Source organism: Juglans microcarpa x Juglans regia, chromosome 1S, assembly GCF_004785595.1.
Source record: "Juglans microcarpa x Juglans regia isolate MS1-56 chromosome 1S, Jm3101_v1.0, whole genome shotgun sequence".
NCBI classification, from domain to species: Eukaryota; Viridiplantae; Streptophyta; class Magnoliopsida; order Fagales; family Juglandaceae; genus Juglans; species Juglans microcarpa x Juglans regia.
In genome coordinates this window covers 26848852-26864771 of record NC_054595.1, presented here as the reverse complement: position 1 = coordinate 26864771, position 15920 = coordinate 26848852, and the positions used below count along the sequence as shown (strand labels likewise).

The 15920-nt window shown below is 34.8% G+C and overlaps 2 protein-coding genes across 7 annotated transcripts in view; both read left to right on the top strand.

The window, feature by feature from the left end:
- The first annotated feature begins 1333 nt into the window (after nucleotides 1-1333).
- Nucleotides 1334-15920, top strand: part of LOC121246162 (mediator of RNA polymerase II transcription subunit 15a-like) — a 29924-nt gene continuing 15337 nt past the window's right edge. For 3 of the 6 annotated variants that reach the window (XM_041144188.1, XM_041144191.1, XM_041144192.1), the window contains exon 1: nucleotides 1334-1756. In XM_041144188.1, coding sequence (XP_041000122.1) covers nucleotides 1605-1756 — 152 coding nt within the window. In that variant the 5' untranslated portion in view covers nucleotides 1334-1604. Of the gene's footprint in view, nucleotides 1757-2985; nucleotides 3098-7514; nucleotides 7786-15920 lie in introns of those variants that run through there. The other 3 variants (XM_041144189.1, XM_041144195.1, XM_041144193.1) reach the window with 3 other exon arrangements.
- LOC121246164 (putative UPF0481 protein At3g02645) lies at nucleotides 11690-13608 on the top strand. The gene has a single exon (XM_041144196.1). It carries the CDS (start codon nucleotides 11729-11731, stop codon nucleotides 13535-13537), a length of 1809 nt encoding a protein of 602 aa, XP_041000130.1. The 5' UTR covers nucleotides 11690-11728; the 3' UTR covers nucleotides 13538-13608.

The following is a 15920-nucleotide window of genomic DNA, read 5'->3' as shown; positions in this document are numbered from 1 at the left end:
TACTGTATATGTGGTGAATGTAATGGAGGTTTTGGATATGTATTGAATGTACTGAATATGTGGTAATGTAATGGGAATTTTGTACATGTGGTGAATTACATAAACAATCGTTTACATTCAAAATTACATAAATATTCAGAATTACATTCATAGCTGCATAAACGATCAAAATTACGTAAACATTTAGAACTACATTTCAATTGACATCCACTCCCCAAAACGATCTTCAATCCATTATGCAAATCTCACAATCTTCTGGGTTCTACAGCTTTCACAGACAAAAAAAAAGGGTTAAATTAACTTTGCAATTAAAAGAGGTTAAATTAGCTTTCCATAACATAACAAACTAGCAATAAGTAGCGCATACAACATCAAATTATATTTGCCAAGAATCCAAACTCAGCGATACGTTGTCAGCTATTGGCCTAAGATCCCTATATAAACCACAATAAAATACAAAAAAGATTAACTTCTTCGAGTAAAGAGGTGTAAAACACAATTATAGAAATTAACTAACTGTTTCAGTACATCATGAATGATGTTAAAAGAAGGCCTAATCACGATTTCTTTCTTGGTAAATTAATGACATCCTAGTACTTCATAAACGTCAGGAAATTAAAACTATAAAAATAAGATCTAATGAGAGATCATGGTTCCCATATATATGACTAGACGAGCTGGGAAACTAGTTGAAATTATATATTTTAATTCAATTTTCAAAATGGGCTGAGTTACATTTCCATAGAACAATAGTGAGATCAATCAGACCCATACGGAATCTCCATACTATCCAAACAATCAGGTCACCCATACTCTCCAAACAGTCAGACCCATATATATAAGTGAAATGCTATCCTTTCGAGATATTTATACGCAACTTTTCTTTGCGGTCGGATCATAAAACATTGCTTAAACGCAGCTGTCTTTTTGTAACAAACAATGGGAAATAGAAGAGGAAGAAACAAACAAAAGCTAGCTAGCTAATCAATGGGTAGTTTCTGCGTAACCAGACGCAGCAAAGGCAGGTAGACCCATACGAAATAGAAGAGGGGAAGATTACCATGTAAGTGGTTGAGGGGATGGCGGCGATGGACAGAGGGGCGGCGGCGAGGGGCGATTTCGTATACTGGAGGTGGCAATTTTGTATACAGGACGATATGAGGGCTGAAGGCTCGAAAGCGTGTGTTACGGGACTCTTGATCAGGTGTGATGATCTTAGATTAATTTATGTGTAGTTTCTGATGTGGCAGCCTTTCATTTGTGGGCTGTTAAACACTTAAAAATAAACCGACCGCTCCAAAGCATTTCACTTTTCGAATTATTCTTCTCTTGTACGTGTGGAGATATCAAAGTCAGTGTGAGAGACCGGCTTATAACGGAATTTTTCTTTCCAATTTACCACAGCCCTAGTCCGCCTTCCTCTCATCCTTTCTCCCTCGAGTCCCTTTACCTCCTGAGCTGCAATCAGCCGCTTCTCCCACAAAGCTACGTTGTCGCCTCTCTCTCTATAACCTTCTTTCTAGTTGAGCGATTTGAATATGAACACGATTAAATCGTTGTAAAAGTTGGTGTTCGATTTGGTTGTAAACTATTAGAGAAGTTTGATGGATACCAATAATTGGAGGCCCACCACTGGCCAAGGCCCTGTAGGAGGAGGGATAGGAGGTGGAAGAGGAGCAGGAGAACCCACCATGGACGCCGGCGATTGGAGGACCGGATTGCCGCTCGATGCTCGTTCAAGAATTGTCAACAAAATGTATATCTCTCTATCCTTTTTTTTTTTTTTTAAACAGAAGAATAAATTACTCGATGATCCCCTGAAGGTAATACCGACTCCTATACACATGACTAATGGGTTGTACCACCCTTGCTTTATGTGAAACTAGGGCATGTTACTCCCATGATCGGAATTGTTGTTAGATTGACTATTGTCTTCTTTAGTTTGTGGCATCAGAAGAGAAGGGTGTGGTGCACACACCAGTGGCTATAAGACCGTGCATGTGTTGTTACAAATACAGAACGTCAGTTCCCGAACTAATTGGAGATGGTTCTAATGCTTGGTTTCTCATTTTCTTTCTTTTGACTTACTCTTCATGCATCGATTTCAATACTGTATGACTTAATAAGATCCATTTTCGGTTTTAAATATTACTGCAACTTAAAAGAAAAGTGAAGGGCATCATTGAGAACAAATAAACAATGATGGGGTCAAAAGACGCGGGGAGCTTGTACTTATAAAAAAAAAAAGACGCGGGGCGCTTGAGATTAATAATTTACAACACAAAATGCAGAACCAAGGTTGTTTGATTTACAAATATTGGAAGATGTTTAAAATAATAAAAAGAAGTGTAGATTTCACTATTGTCGTTCAAATAAAGGAAAATTCTACCCGTAACACCCTAACTGTAACCCAGTTGATGTGGTAGACAGCCAAGGCAATCGATTTTTTATGGTTGATATGATGGCATCAATGGATGGTGTAAGTGAGGTTACACTTGGAGTGTCACAATAGCGGGGCTCAAATAAATGCAAAAATACACATGCTTCACATCACAATGCGTGTGCATATGTGAAGCTTGATTTATGTATCACCATTACAACTATGAAATGAGTTTATGGCTGACATGAGTGTGTTCTTTTACATGGGTATATATTTTCTTAGCTTTGGTTTATAGGAGTTACAATGGCAAATACTATATTATAAGTTAGAAACGAAGACTTCTAACACATCTTCCAAATAAGCTATTGGAAATAGAATCTGCTCAGGAACACTTGGTGGTCTATCATGTGAAAGAAAGGTGTGCGATCATGTGACCATTGAGTGGGACACTGTGCTCTTCGTAAAATTGGTTGGAACATTATGTATATTATCTCTTGAACATTTTTGTGCTATCATGGTTTACCAATTTGGAATTATGTTCTGTTAATAGCTTCTTTGTGCTTGTATGGCTGGTAACTTATTAAGGATATCTCTTATGTTGGAAGAATGGATACATTGAAAAGGCATCTACCCGTTTCTGGTCCAGAAGGTTTACAAGAACTCAGGAACATAGCTATCAGGTTTGAGGAAAAGATTTTTACTGCTGCCACAAGTCAGGTACATCCATCATACTTGGTCCCTTCATTTCATGATTAATGTACATGTAGAGAGTATCTATACAAGCAGAATACAAAATACCTCGGAAGATACTTTTCTATTTGCATTATTTATTTTTTTATTTATTTTTGTAATTGCTTTTTTCAGGGAGACTACCTACGAAAAATATCTCTAAAGATGCTTACAATGGAAACGAAGTCTCATAATCCTCCAGCCAATTCTTTGCCGTCCAACTCTGCTGGCAATGGCAACAGGCCCCCAGATCTGGGTAAAACCATTAAAGTTTGATTTGCATGATGTTAGTTACATATATATAAGTACGTCCAGTTGGTCTCTCTAGTTTGATATGCATACATACCTTACTTCTATGTGTAGGCATGTGTTTTGTATTTAGGTAAACTTGCCTTCCTCATTGTGGACATGATGTTTGATATACATACTTACCTTACTTCTATCATTCTATGTGTACGTACGTGAGTGTTTTGTATTTAGGTTTGTTGACTTGCATTTCTCATTGTGGACATGGATGTGTAGTCCTGTTGAATGGTCTATGGTCTAAAGATGGTCTCTTTAAATATCCTCAAATGTAGCACTGCCAACATTTTATTGGTGTTGGTATGGGAGAAGGTGGATACTATATGGAATTGTCGCATCTTTCAGAATACTTTACCTTTTAAACTGGTTACAAAAAATAAATGATTTGTTGAATATGAAGGATATAAATGATATCTCTTTCTGTTCATTTTAAACAGTTCATCGACAAGAAATGAGTTGTTGAATGCCTTTGTCCATTAGGTTAGAAATTGCTTGTGTGCATTCTCTGCTACTTGTTTTCTTTCTTCTTTCATTTTTCTTCCACACTTCCTATAACTTTGTGTTTTTGTTCTTTCACAAATTGGGATTGTCTAAATCTTCTTCTCACTGTAAACATTAACATGAAGGAGGGCATCATCCTAGTGATGAAGACGATGGCTCTGAGGATGACGAGTTTTATTACCACTCACAAGACGAAGTGTCGGAAGAAGCAGATGGTCCTCCACCAACTTCATCGCCTGACAACTCAACCGGAAACTATGGACAATAGTCCTCATGGTAAGTTTAAGAATTGAAATTGTTTAATCCATTGTTGCATACCCTTAGATTTCGAAAACGGAATCTTTTATTAAGGGGAGGAGGATGTGATAACCCAAACGAATATTTAGATCAAAATAATTTTTAATAATGTTGGACCATTGATTTAATAAGAAACATAGGAATGTTATGGATTAAACTAGTCAAAATTTTCTATTTCAAGATCAAAATCAATTTATGATCATCCTCAAGACAACCGAAACTTCTTGGATTTAATTGAGATACCTAGGATCATAATTAGGCATGATTGGTGCCATTCCTCTAGTTGGGAATTTTAGAAATTTATAGGGTAATAAAAGATTTTTGTGATGATGTGATGCCAAGTGGCCTAATCGGAGTGTAACACATGGCATGTTCATTTGCCACCTCACCAGCCTTGTTATTTCTGCCCAACACCACCACATGTACAGCATTGAGATCACTTTGTCAGACCATCTTGGTTACTTTTGGACAACATATCAACCCATGATCTCAAGCCTTCCATTTGGCACTAAAGTAAGTAGAAAGAGAGACTTAATGGGTGGGTTTGATGCAAAACCGCAGCTGGTTTCTTGTTTTCTCTTCTACAACCGAGAGTTTCTCTGTCTCTAAACCTTTTCTGCTTCTTCTCTTCACACACAACTCTAGCCCGAGGCACATTACTCAAGATCAAAAGCTTATAACACTTGGATACGAGAGAACCAAGAGTGGTAATGTTTCGTCTAGTGAAAACCGATTTCTAAGCCTCAGATTTCCAGTTTGGTGCATAAGGGGGTGCTTGGGAATAAGATCAGATGAGAATTTTGTAAATAGTATTAAGATCGTTTGTGAATAGTAGTGAGATAGTTTGAGTTAAGTATTTATTGGGTTTTGGGAAGGGTAATGATACCCTTCTTTTTATAAAAATTGACCTTCCTTTTGTAAAATTGAATTTATTTTGAATTAATTTATATGATTACGTTGGTTGATTGGATTTATTTTCTTCTAGATTATGCAAGAAGATTATGTTCTGGGATTTTTAATCTATAGATTCAAGTAACAAAAGGAAAAAAAAATAGTTAGGTAGTAAAGTAGTAGTAAAGGAGGCGTAAGGGTATCATTACCCTTTTGGGAAAGGAGAGAGAAAAAGTTGAATAAAAAATATTACAAAGTTAAAATATTGTTAGAATATAATTTTTGTTTTGGGATTAAAAAAAATTTATTTTTTTTAAGGTTTGGGAAAGTTGTAATAATTAGTTTGAAGATGCTTGTGTTTGAATGATGTTTGGGAAGGAAATGAGATGGGATGAGATGGAAATTATTTCCAAACATTCCCTAAACTTTCTCTATACATTTTTGGTATGAGTTGGATGGTTGTGTTAGAGAGTTAATGGAAGCATGTTAAGGAAGTTTTTGATGAATTTGTGAAGTAGATGTTGGTTTATAGTTTTGGGATTTGAGTTAAGTATTGATAGTTTGAGTTTAAGCTTTGTAAAAGCTATATTTTTATGACTTAAATGGTGTGTGTAGATTTTTGATGAGCTTGTAAATGAAGTATATTGTTTGGATGTATTTTTTTTTATAAGTAAAATTGTTTGGATGTATTATTCTTGCTTAAGATTTAAAGTATTAGAGTTTAGAGTGCCATTTGGAGTTAACACATGTCTCGGTTAGTATCTTGATGTTGAGTGTTGTTGATTTGGGTTTGATCTTAGTAAATGATGGATTTTTATAACGTGAATGATGTTTATGCACTTAGATTAGGCTTGTAAATGATGTGCACGGTTCAGATTTGTAAGAAAATTATCAAAATACAAGAAGATGAAAACTATAGGTTCAAGAATACCAAAGTGCATGTCTCGGTATTAGTTTTCTTGCAAAATATATTTCAGTTTACATATTTATTCAGACTTGATATCTTCAAGAAGTGATCTTGTTTAGAAATGTTGGTTTGATGTATGAAAAATCATACTTTGAGGCTAGAATTGGATTTAGAATGATAAATTCATGAAGATTGGTAAAATTTGGGGTCAAATTGCAATTATTGAAAGTTTAGGGGTCAATGTGCAATTTTTGAGAGCTAAGGGATTAAAATGCAATTTTTGCTAAGTTTAGGAAGTTCAGAATTTTGTGATTCTTTATGTTTTATTTAAAGAGTTTCTAACATTAGTATTACTTATTGCAGCACACGACAATACTCATTTAGACAAGGAGTTTGTAAGTTAATTTCTAACTCACTTGCATAACATTTATATGATTATGTATAAGCATTTCTTGCTTAGTATCAATGTTTCCTGTTATTATGAATTGTCACATGTCATGCCATGAATAAATGTCAATTCTCATATGTATATATATGTCATGAAGCATAAGTCAAGCATTAAAAATATTCCATCACAAACCCTAGTTAGAATGGAGGATTATCCTAGTGAAACTCCTCTATCCACCATGGAGTGAGTAAATATGGAGTGGAGTCCCTTGGATTAATGAAGAACAATCAACAACTTCAAATGGGATAGTAAGGTCTCAGAGCAAAGATAAGAGCATCCTCGCTAATGGGTGCGCTAGAGTACTCATGGTGAAGGACTTTTCTTGAAGCTTGAGCATTTCTTAAGACGAAGCTACAGACAGGGCGTTGCTTTTCGTGTGATGAAAATAACTAGTAGGTGCACTCGGTCTATATAGGGAACCGTGAGGCTGCATAAGCAAGACTAAAAGATGATGCATAATGTTTTACAAAAGAATGTCACGATGATTTATGAAAGATGGTCAGGAATCTAGGTGGGAGAAAATACATTTTGTAAATCAAACTCATGTTCATACATGCATATGCATGTTTATGATTAGTCATGTTTATATTATTTTTGTGTATGTTAGTGGCATGACTTATTGAAATTTCAATCAATCTTACCGTGATAGTCCCACTACCATTCCCATCCTGGAATGGTAGATATGTAGCAGGTTGTGTTGAAGCAAGTTTCGAGAGTGGTGAAGAGACTGGACTTGATGAAGTTGACTGATGGGGTTGCTACCATATTGATGAAGATGTTATGGTTATGCTTTGTTATGTGATTATTCTGTTTAGATTTGAAGTATGGAGACTATTTTAAGGACAAGTTTGTAATTTCAGGAGTATGATACTCCGATACAATATGTTATGTTTTCGGTTATGTGTTTTTATTTATGGACCATGAACGATAATGCTATGTTAGAAAATTATGATGAAATTGGGATATTAATTTATTCTGATACAAATTATTAATTTAATTACTTTCCGTTGCGATTTGTTCAACTAATCCGTCATAATCAGGTAATTGTTGTCCCAGAACACTCAGAATGGTGTTTCGTTTGCTGGAGTTCAAGCCGCTCCAACTTTACCAGCTGCATTGCCTCTTGCCTCTAAGTTTAAACCAGACTTCTATCCCAAGTGTTGTTGGCCAGAATACCAACATCAGAATATATCTGGAACTTCACAAAACTCAATGGGGAATTCAATGGGTCAAGGGATTCCCTCCAATATGTTTGCAAATAATCCACGACAAATGCAAGGAAGGCCACAAGTTGTTTCCCTGCAGCAGCAGCAGCAGCAGCAGCAGCAGTGACAGTAGTCAGAATTCACAGCAGTATATTTACCAGCAGCCCTTACACGTTTACAACAACAGTTCTAGGAGCAGAAGTTCCAGTAGTAAAACATCCCACATTCACTCATGCAAACGCACATTTAGCAACAACAACAACAAAATCTACTGCAAACAATTTCAAGAGGTCATCAGAGTGGGGGAAGTTTTTCTTAAATTATCCGATGTGCACTTGCAGAAAATTCATTGTCGATAACTTGTGCATCCTCAGGATTAGTTGAGACTTTGTTCGAAGACATCTGGTGCCAATAATAAAATAAAATTTTGTTGGGAAATGCCGATTCTGCATATCTTCAACCTGGTCTCCTCACTCTAGTTCGATATATAGGTGAAAATGAGAGGTCAAAATCTCTAGTTTTCTGAGTTGTACAATGGCCGAAAAGGTTCTGGCAGCATGCCTAAATTCTAATGTTCTTGAATCTCTCTTTTTTTTTGAAGGATTTACTAGTATCCCATGAACTCCAAAATATTTAGCAATCTCATATGGAATCCTCAAAGAAATTTTATGGTGGATGAGGGATGCACAGTGGATCAATTTGAAACTAAAAGGGCTGCCTCAAGTAATTTAGTATGTAGAGGGGGTGAAAGTAATTTACTTTTAATGCGAGGATGTCCTGTATGTTTATACTAGAGTTGTTTACTGCTAGAAATTATCAGTGGACTCAAAACTTTTAAACCTAATCAAAATACTGTATTGATCTTCCATTCCATCATTTTTTAACTTCAAACAATATAGACAAGAATAAAAAAGAAATCCAACGAGTATAAGTAAACAATAAAATACGAGAGTTCACATTTTTGAATTTGAATTTGAATTTGAATTTGACAATCCGTATCTTTAAAATATGATGAATGAACCACAGAACTACATAAATCTGCATACATAATGTAATTTGGGACTCCAAGAACACAATAAGAGGTTTCCTTCCAAGCTAATGAGCAAAATGAACATCAAACTTAACAAATATTGGAGTCCCAATGAAACTCTATACCTTCTATAACAACACGATCACTGAGGATCCCCATATAGTAAATCACTTTCTAAATAAATCTTGTGCATTAACAGAAGTAACTAAATTTCAATCCTTGTATCTAAAAAAAATCACTCAAGTTGAGCCCTCTGCAATGGTTTTCTAATTGTTAGATACGGACTTAATTTAGGATTTGACGTTCTCATATAAAGGCTAGGAAAAAGAAAAAACTTAAAGAAATCTTATTTAGAATTTTGCCCCAATTTGGCAGCCAAACGGAAATGGAAGTCTCCGAGAATACAATTCAAGATGAGTTTAAATGTTGAGATGAGTTGAATTCTTTACGAATAGTAGTAAGTTGAGATGGTTGAGTGAGTTTTGTGAGACCGTGAGTTTAGATGCGTTTGGATGTTAAGATAGGTTTAGATATATTTATGAGAAGTTAAAAAAGATTATGAATCCTAAGTGTAAAAATGTGTTGGGTTGAAAAATTTTGTGAATCTTACGTGTAAAATTTTTTTCAATTGAGATGAATTTAATAATTTGAGAATTGAGTGTTTGAATGTTACATTAGCCTCCAAGTTTCATATTTCTAAAATTTTTCCCGTCCATGTCTTCAAAAATACTAGCATAGAAATGTCATGAAGCCGAGTTTGTTTTTTAACGATAATTTACTGCCGATATGCAAAAGAATAATAATTCCTTAGTTACAACACAAGCAAGTCAGTTCAAAGATTCCTTAGTCGCTCAATAGTCAATTTTCTACAGCGTAAACTCCCAAACGAGCCCGGTTATCTCGGTCAAAATTTGAACCATACGACTTCGTGTATGAGCTTTACAGGGAGATAGGAGGATACGTCATCGCGGTAGAGATGCATGACGCCGCGGGTCTCCTCGATCATAGAGTTTCCGTGGGAGAAAGGATAGGCCTGAGTTAGAGCGGAAAGTGAGGTAAAAGAGCAGGAGGAGGATGTGGCGGTGGAATCGTCGGAGATCATCGCCAGCGGTATAAAACCTCTCCGTGCTGTGCTTAAAAATATTTTAGTGATTAGAATTATGTTAGGTGATCGAAAATCCTGCCCAATGTACGGATAAATACATTGGATTTTTTATTTTTTTAGTATTTGTGTGTTTTTCTTTTTAAAGATACTATTAAAAAAACACACATATATTTTTTTTTTAAAAAAAAGATACAAATGTTTGGAACCAGGGGTATAAATCTCCGTGAGGCGTGAACTCGGCGTGAACTCAAAAGATGTCTGATAACATGTTTTATCTTATTTTATCTTATTTATTTTTTAATTAATATTTAAACATAAATATTTTTAAACTAATCATTATAATTTATTTCAAATTTTTAAATAAAAAATAATTTAATTTTTTCAAAATTTAAAATTAAAATAATATTAAAATAATATTTTAATTTTATAATATTTTTTTATTCAATTTTCTATTTATCATCTCTCAAAACTTAATAACTACTTAACTCAAACTATTTCATTACTCTTTATAAATTATTTTATTACTATTCATAAGATTCTCATCTCATCTTGTCTTATTTTTCAAACATTCTGTATATTTTAGATTGTTTGATGTCCTATTTAATGGAAGATGCGTTACTCTTTAAACAATCACATGTTTGAAACATTTTTATTAATTTTAAAAAAACTAAATAATAAAGAAAAACAAAGATAGAGAAAAATCATTAAGCAAAACATATTAAATTTCCATAACATGGAGATTGTACCTCACTACAAAAACAATATTTGTACATGAGAACCATACGATCGAGACACGATCGAGTGTATTTAGAATCTGAAGAACAAGTTCCTGGAAGCCGGAAGGCCACTCCTACGTAATTCAATAGGAACATATTCTTAGGATGAGCTGTGCCAGTTTGGTCTACTTCTCTTTCATGCCTGCTTACAGAGTTGAATAAAGTAGAAAATTTAGAAAACTTGTATTTCTAAACAGCCAATCATGATCTATTACGTACAGCTTGCAATTAGTATTAATACGATACAAACAAACAATTATGTCTCTTCATGAATTATATATAAATTAGAAATGACATTTACAGTCGTAAAATACATAATTATATATAATATTTTGTTAAAAAAAATAAATACGAGATTTATATAAAGAAAATATTTTTTTAATAATATATTCTACTCTTTTTCAAAAATATTATGAGTGTTTGTACACTTCATGGCTATAGGTAACATCCTCCGTATAAATTAAGCAATTTTGTGGCCAAAATTACAAGTTGAACCAAAACCTCCCAAAAGTCAAAACTGTAGATATTAATACTTTTTTTTTTTTTATATATATATATAAGTAAATAAGAATCTTTATTGAGTAGAATGAAACTAGGCAATATCTAAATACACAGAAAGTATACAAAGTGAGACATTCCATTACATTCTAATTAGTAAGCTGAAAAGAAGATAGAAACTGTAGACATTAATACTCATGTAGGATTTCTTAAATTAATTACATTGTCTACGCCAAATTAATGAACCGTTGGAAAAAATTATTTAAATTTAAGACTTATTCAACTTTTATATGATTTTCTAATAATCACATTTTATAAAAAGCATTTTTGCAAATTTCTCAAGCCGGCCCTGACATGTTGAAAATTAAACGCGTGTTGGGACCACGCCATTTTGGTTAGGTAAATGTCACAAAACGATGTCCATTCTATTTACTCCTAGTATATAATCGAAATGCAATGCACGTTTATTCCATTACTAAATCTATCCCCATCCTTGGTTTTAGAGATAGAGATTAGAGATCAAGCTCCTTTCAAAAGAAAAAAAACAGAGATAGAGATAAAGCTGAGAAAATGTAAAAATAATATAAAGCGTGAGAAACACATTTCATTTGCTTATAGCAAAGCAGTTTCATTAAAAACTCATTAAAATTATATATTAATGCACGTGGATTTATGCGACTTAAATACATGCATCCTTCTTCCAACTCCCATCTTCACTAAATGCATCAAAAACTGCTCCCACACCATACCAAAACCTTCTTCGATCTCTCCGAGAAAAACAAACATGTCTTTTCCCAAATCCAGCATGCCATCACAATCTGATTCCAAATTCGATGAGCTTCGATGGGTTATTCAGATCCGTCGAACCCTCGAAGAAGAGCTTGATGAGGATGATGAGGAAGTTCCCGTATGCATTTTCAATGTCCCCAAAGCTCTTTTGGTTTGCGCTCCAGATTCTTATATTCCACAGCAAGTTGCTCTCGGTCCTTACCATTATTGGCGTACGGAGCTCTATGAGATGCAGAGGTATAAGCTAGCGGCAGCCAGAAGAATTCAAAAGCAGCTCCAAAGCCGCAAGTACCAAAATCTTGTTGATCAACTTACACGGCTTGATCAGAGGATCCGAGCATGCTATCACAAGTACTTGGATTTCAATGGCGAGACTTTGTCGTGGATGATGGCCATTGACGCTTCATTCCTGCTTGAGTTCCTTCAAACTTACACCATCCAAGAAGGAAAGGTGCTGACAAGAGTTTCCTCTAGCATGTCACACTTGGTGGACTATACAGGAAGGAAATCAGCACATAACGTAATTCTTAGAGATGTGGTAATGCTGGAGAATCAGATTCCTTTGTTAGTGCTGAGGAAGATGTTGGAATTCCAGTTATCATCCCTGGATTCTTCCGATGATATGTTGTTTTCAATGCTAATGGGCTTCTGCAAAGAAATTTCGCCTTTTAAGCGGATGGTAGATCTGCCAAAGATTCAGGTCTGCCAGGGCTCACACCTGCTAGACTTTCTGTACCAAATGATCGTGCCCAAAGTGGAAGAACCATCCGAAATCACCGAAGCTGGGGATCGCGATGAAGGCATCGAAGGGAAGGAAAACTCTCCTACAGATTCAAGTTACGTGAAACAAGCCTTCGATAAGATTTGGGAGCTGCTATCGAAAATAAGTGGCGGCCCAATACGTCTTATCAAGAAGTTTCTGCTGTCTAGAGCCGTAAAAGTCATCCTAAAATTGCCTTGGACAATCCTCTCTAACCTTCCTGTATTCAAGATTATAAAACAACCTGTGGAGTACTTCTTTTCGAAAACAGAAGACGTCAAGGCAGAAGACAAGGCTTCAAGCTCAAACGACAGCATTAGCAAACCACCATCGGTAGAGGAAATCTCAATCCCATCTGTGACTGAGCTTTCAACATCCGGGATCCGTTTCTTGCCCACAAATGGCAGCATCTCAACCATTGCTTTTGACGCAAAGACAGGCACGTTTTACCTCCCCACCATTAGTTTAGACGTCAACACGGAGGTCGTTTTGAGGAACTTAGTTGCATATGAAGCTTCGAATGCATCAGGGCCATTGGTTTTTACGCGATACACTGAATTAATGAATGGAATTATTGACACTGAGGAGGATGTGAAAACACTTAGAGAAAGAGGGATCCTCCTGAACCTTTTGAAGAGCGATGCAGAGGTGGCAAACCTATGGAATGGAATGAGCAAGTCTATCAGGTTGACAAAAGTGCCATTTTTAGACAAGGTGATTGAAGATGTGAACAAGCATCACAGTGGCAGATGGAGTGTTAAAGTTGGCAATGCCTTCAAGCTTTACGTTGTTGGTTCTTGGCGGTTTCTCGCATTGCTGGCTGTAATCTTCTTCTTGCTCTTGATGATATTGCAAGCGTTTTGCTCGGTTTATGGCTGCACTCGCATTAATCTTCCAATCAATACCACTAGTACATAGTGGCTTACCTCGATCTGTGCCTCTCGTGTATACTCCATTATACGAATCGAAATTGATTACTGTTTTTTCAATTTTGTTCTTTTTTCCTTTCTGGGTTTAAATTTCTCATATGAAAGATCAGTTTCTATGATCTTTCTAGGATAAGGAAAAAAAAAAAAAAATCTTTTAAAGCAAAGTTGGCTTGAAATTTTTTTTTTTGGGAGTACAAGAATGCCATGATGACAAGATTGTATTGGTAGTTTGTAGTTCACGAATGTAAGAGCCCCCAAATTCTTTTGCTCTGTCTCCCTTTTAAATGATGAATTTTTGGCTATGTATTATTTTTAGATAAATGATAGTTGTAATTGTGAGTGCGCAAGTACCATCCGGTCACTTTGAAAAAAATAAATAAATACGAAACTTACGTAGAAAAAAATTAATTTTTTAATAGTAGACTATATACATTTTAAAAGTAACTACACGATACTTACAAACTCTACGACTGTACGTAAGATTACTCGAGCTAGGCTAGGCCACGGGAGGGAAAATTTATTAAGCGTTTGATCTCTGCATGTTAAAGCTCGCGGCTGAGGTTGCATGCATATGGTACTAGTAATTAGTAGAGATCATTTATTGGTATATAAACGTCGAGAATAAATAAGTACGTTAGCATGTAAATAATTAATATTATGAACAAAAGATCAGGAATACTTTCAAACCATGCATGCAGACTAAAATTATGATCATTTTGCTCTCAAATTTTTTTTAAATATAACTTGGAATTAGTCCCTTCCTTTGAAAAAATATTATATCAAATAAGACGTATACTTGGTCTGTTTATTTAGGTAGGTTAGTTTTAAAATATGGTTACCAATATTTTTTTTTTTTTTTTTTAATTTGTTCCATACAGGCACCCCCCAACCTAGTACGCATGTACAGCGAGTCGCCAGATGACATGACCATGCAGCTGCATGCCAATACAACGTAATCTTGTTATAAAAAACCTTGATCAGTATGATGATTATGAAAAAAAGAATAATTAATTAAAGGTGCTAGTATTCGGCTATTCGCCACAAAAATCATAAAAAAAAAAAAAAAAAAAAAAAGCAAGCTTCTAATACCATCATTAATGCATTCTAAATTATTTATTTTCACTGGCATTTCTTGCTGGTAAATGGGATGGTTGAATATGGGCAAGCTAGCATGTTCATCATGTTGAAATTAACACAATTTTATCTTTAAATTTCTATTCTGTTTTTTTAGAATTTTTTAGCCATTATTAGATAACTAATTCTGTTAATTAGTTACGTTGGTTATGATGCTTTTACCCTTATAGCCTTCAATATTTTACATGTATAAAAGCAAAGCTGTAACTCCAGATTGTATACAATAATACAATCAGAATTGTATTATTTTTTCAAAACATGCATTTTACTCGTTGAAAAAATCTCGTGGTTTACCCAGCGGCAACCCCGAATCATTCCAGGTGGCCTGTTCAAAAATTTTCCTCTCCCCTGCAGAACCTTTCACCCGCATTGTTTATAGATGACTCTGAGGTTCTCTTTCTCGCACTGTCCTCCTTTTTTTCCCATTGATTTTTTTTCCTCTTCTTCTACGGCAAATTTGCTCGTAATTTGGACGAAAAATTTTAGTAATCCAAAAACATCTATAATTGTCATAACAACAGAGTATTTGAATTGTAACTGGATTGACATTAACTGCTGCATTTCAGAAGGAGTCTTGGAAGACTATCCTGCTCTTAGCCTACCACAGCCTTGGTGTAGTGTACGGGGACTTAGCATTTACCCTTTACATGTCTACAAAAGCATGTTTGCAAAAGATATAAATTTGTACACTGCGAGAGAGAACATCGAAGTCGTCTGTGGTGAAAGGTTCTACAAGCGAGGGGAAAAAATTTGAATTGGTCACCTGGAATGATTCGGGATTTAGGGGGGTGGGTAAAACGTAAGGGAAGAATCGCATCTTAACGATATACTTGGATATTTTTTTTAATGGGAAGGGAGATCTTTTAGAAATGTTTTAGCCATTATTAGATAACTAATTATGTTAATTAGTTACGTTAGTTATGATGCTTTTATCTTTATAGCCTTAAGTATTTTACATGTATAAAAGCAAAGCTGTAAAGATTTTATAAAAATAAACTCACGAATCGATATAATTTGATGTGCTACGTTGGATTGGACGTAAAACTATTTTTATTGTAAAATAGATATAACGTATTATATAAAACTATGTCAATTTTTATAGATTTATTTTTGTAAAATTTCTTTATATATAGTTGTAACACTTTTTTTTTTTAAAAAAAAAAAAACCTTGGGCAATACAAAGAAGAGTGTAATTAGATTAAGAGAACTTAACGTTGGCTTGTGAGACCAATGAGACT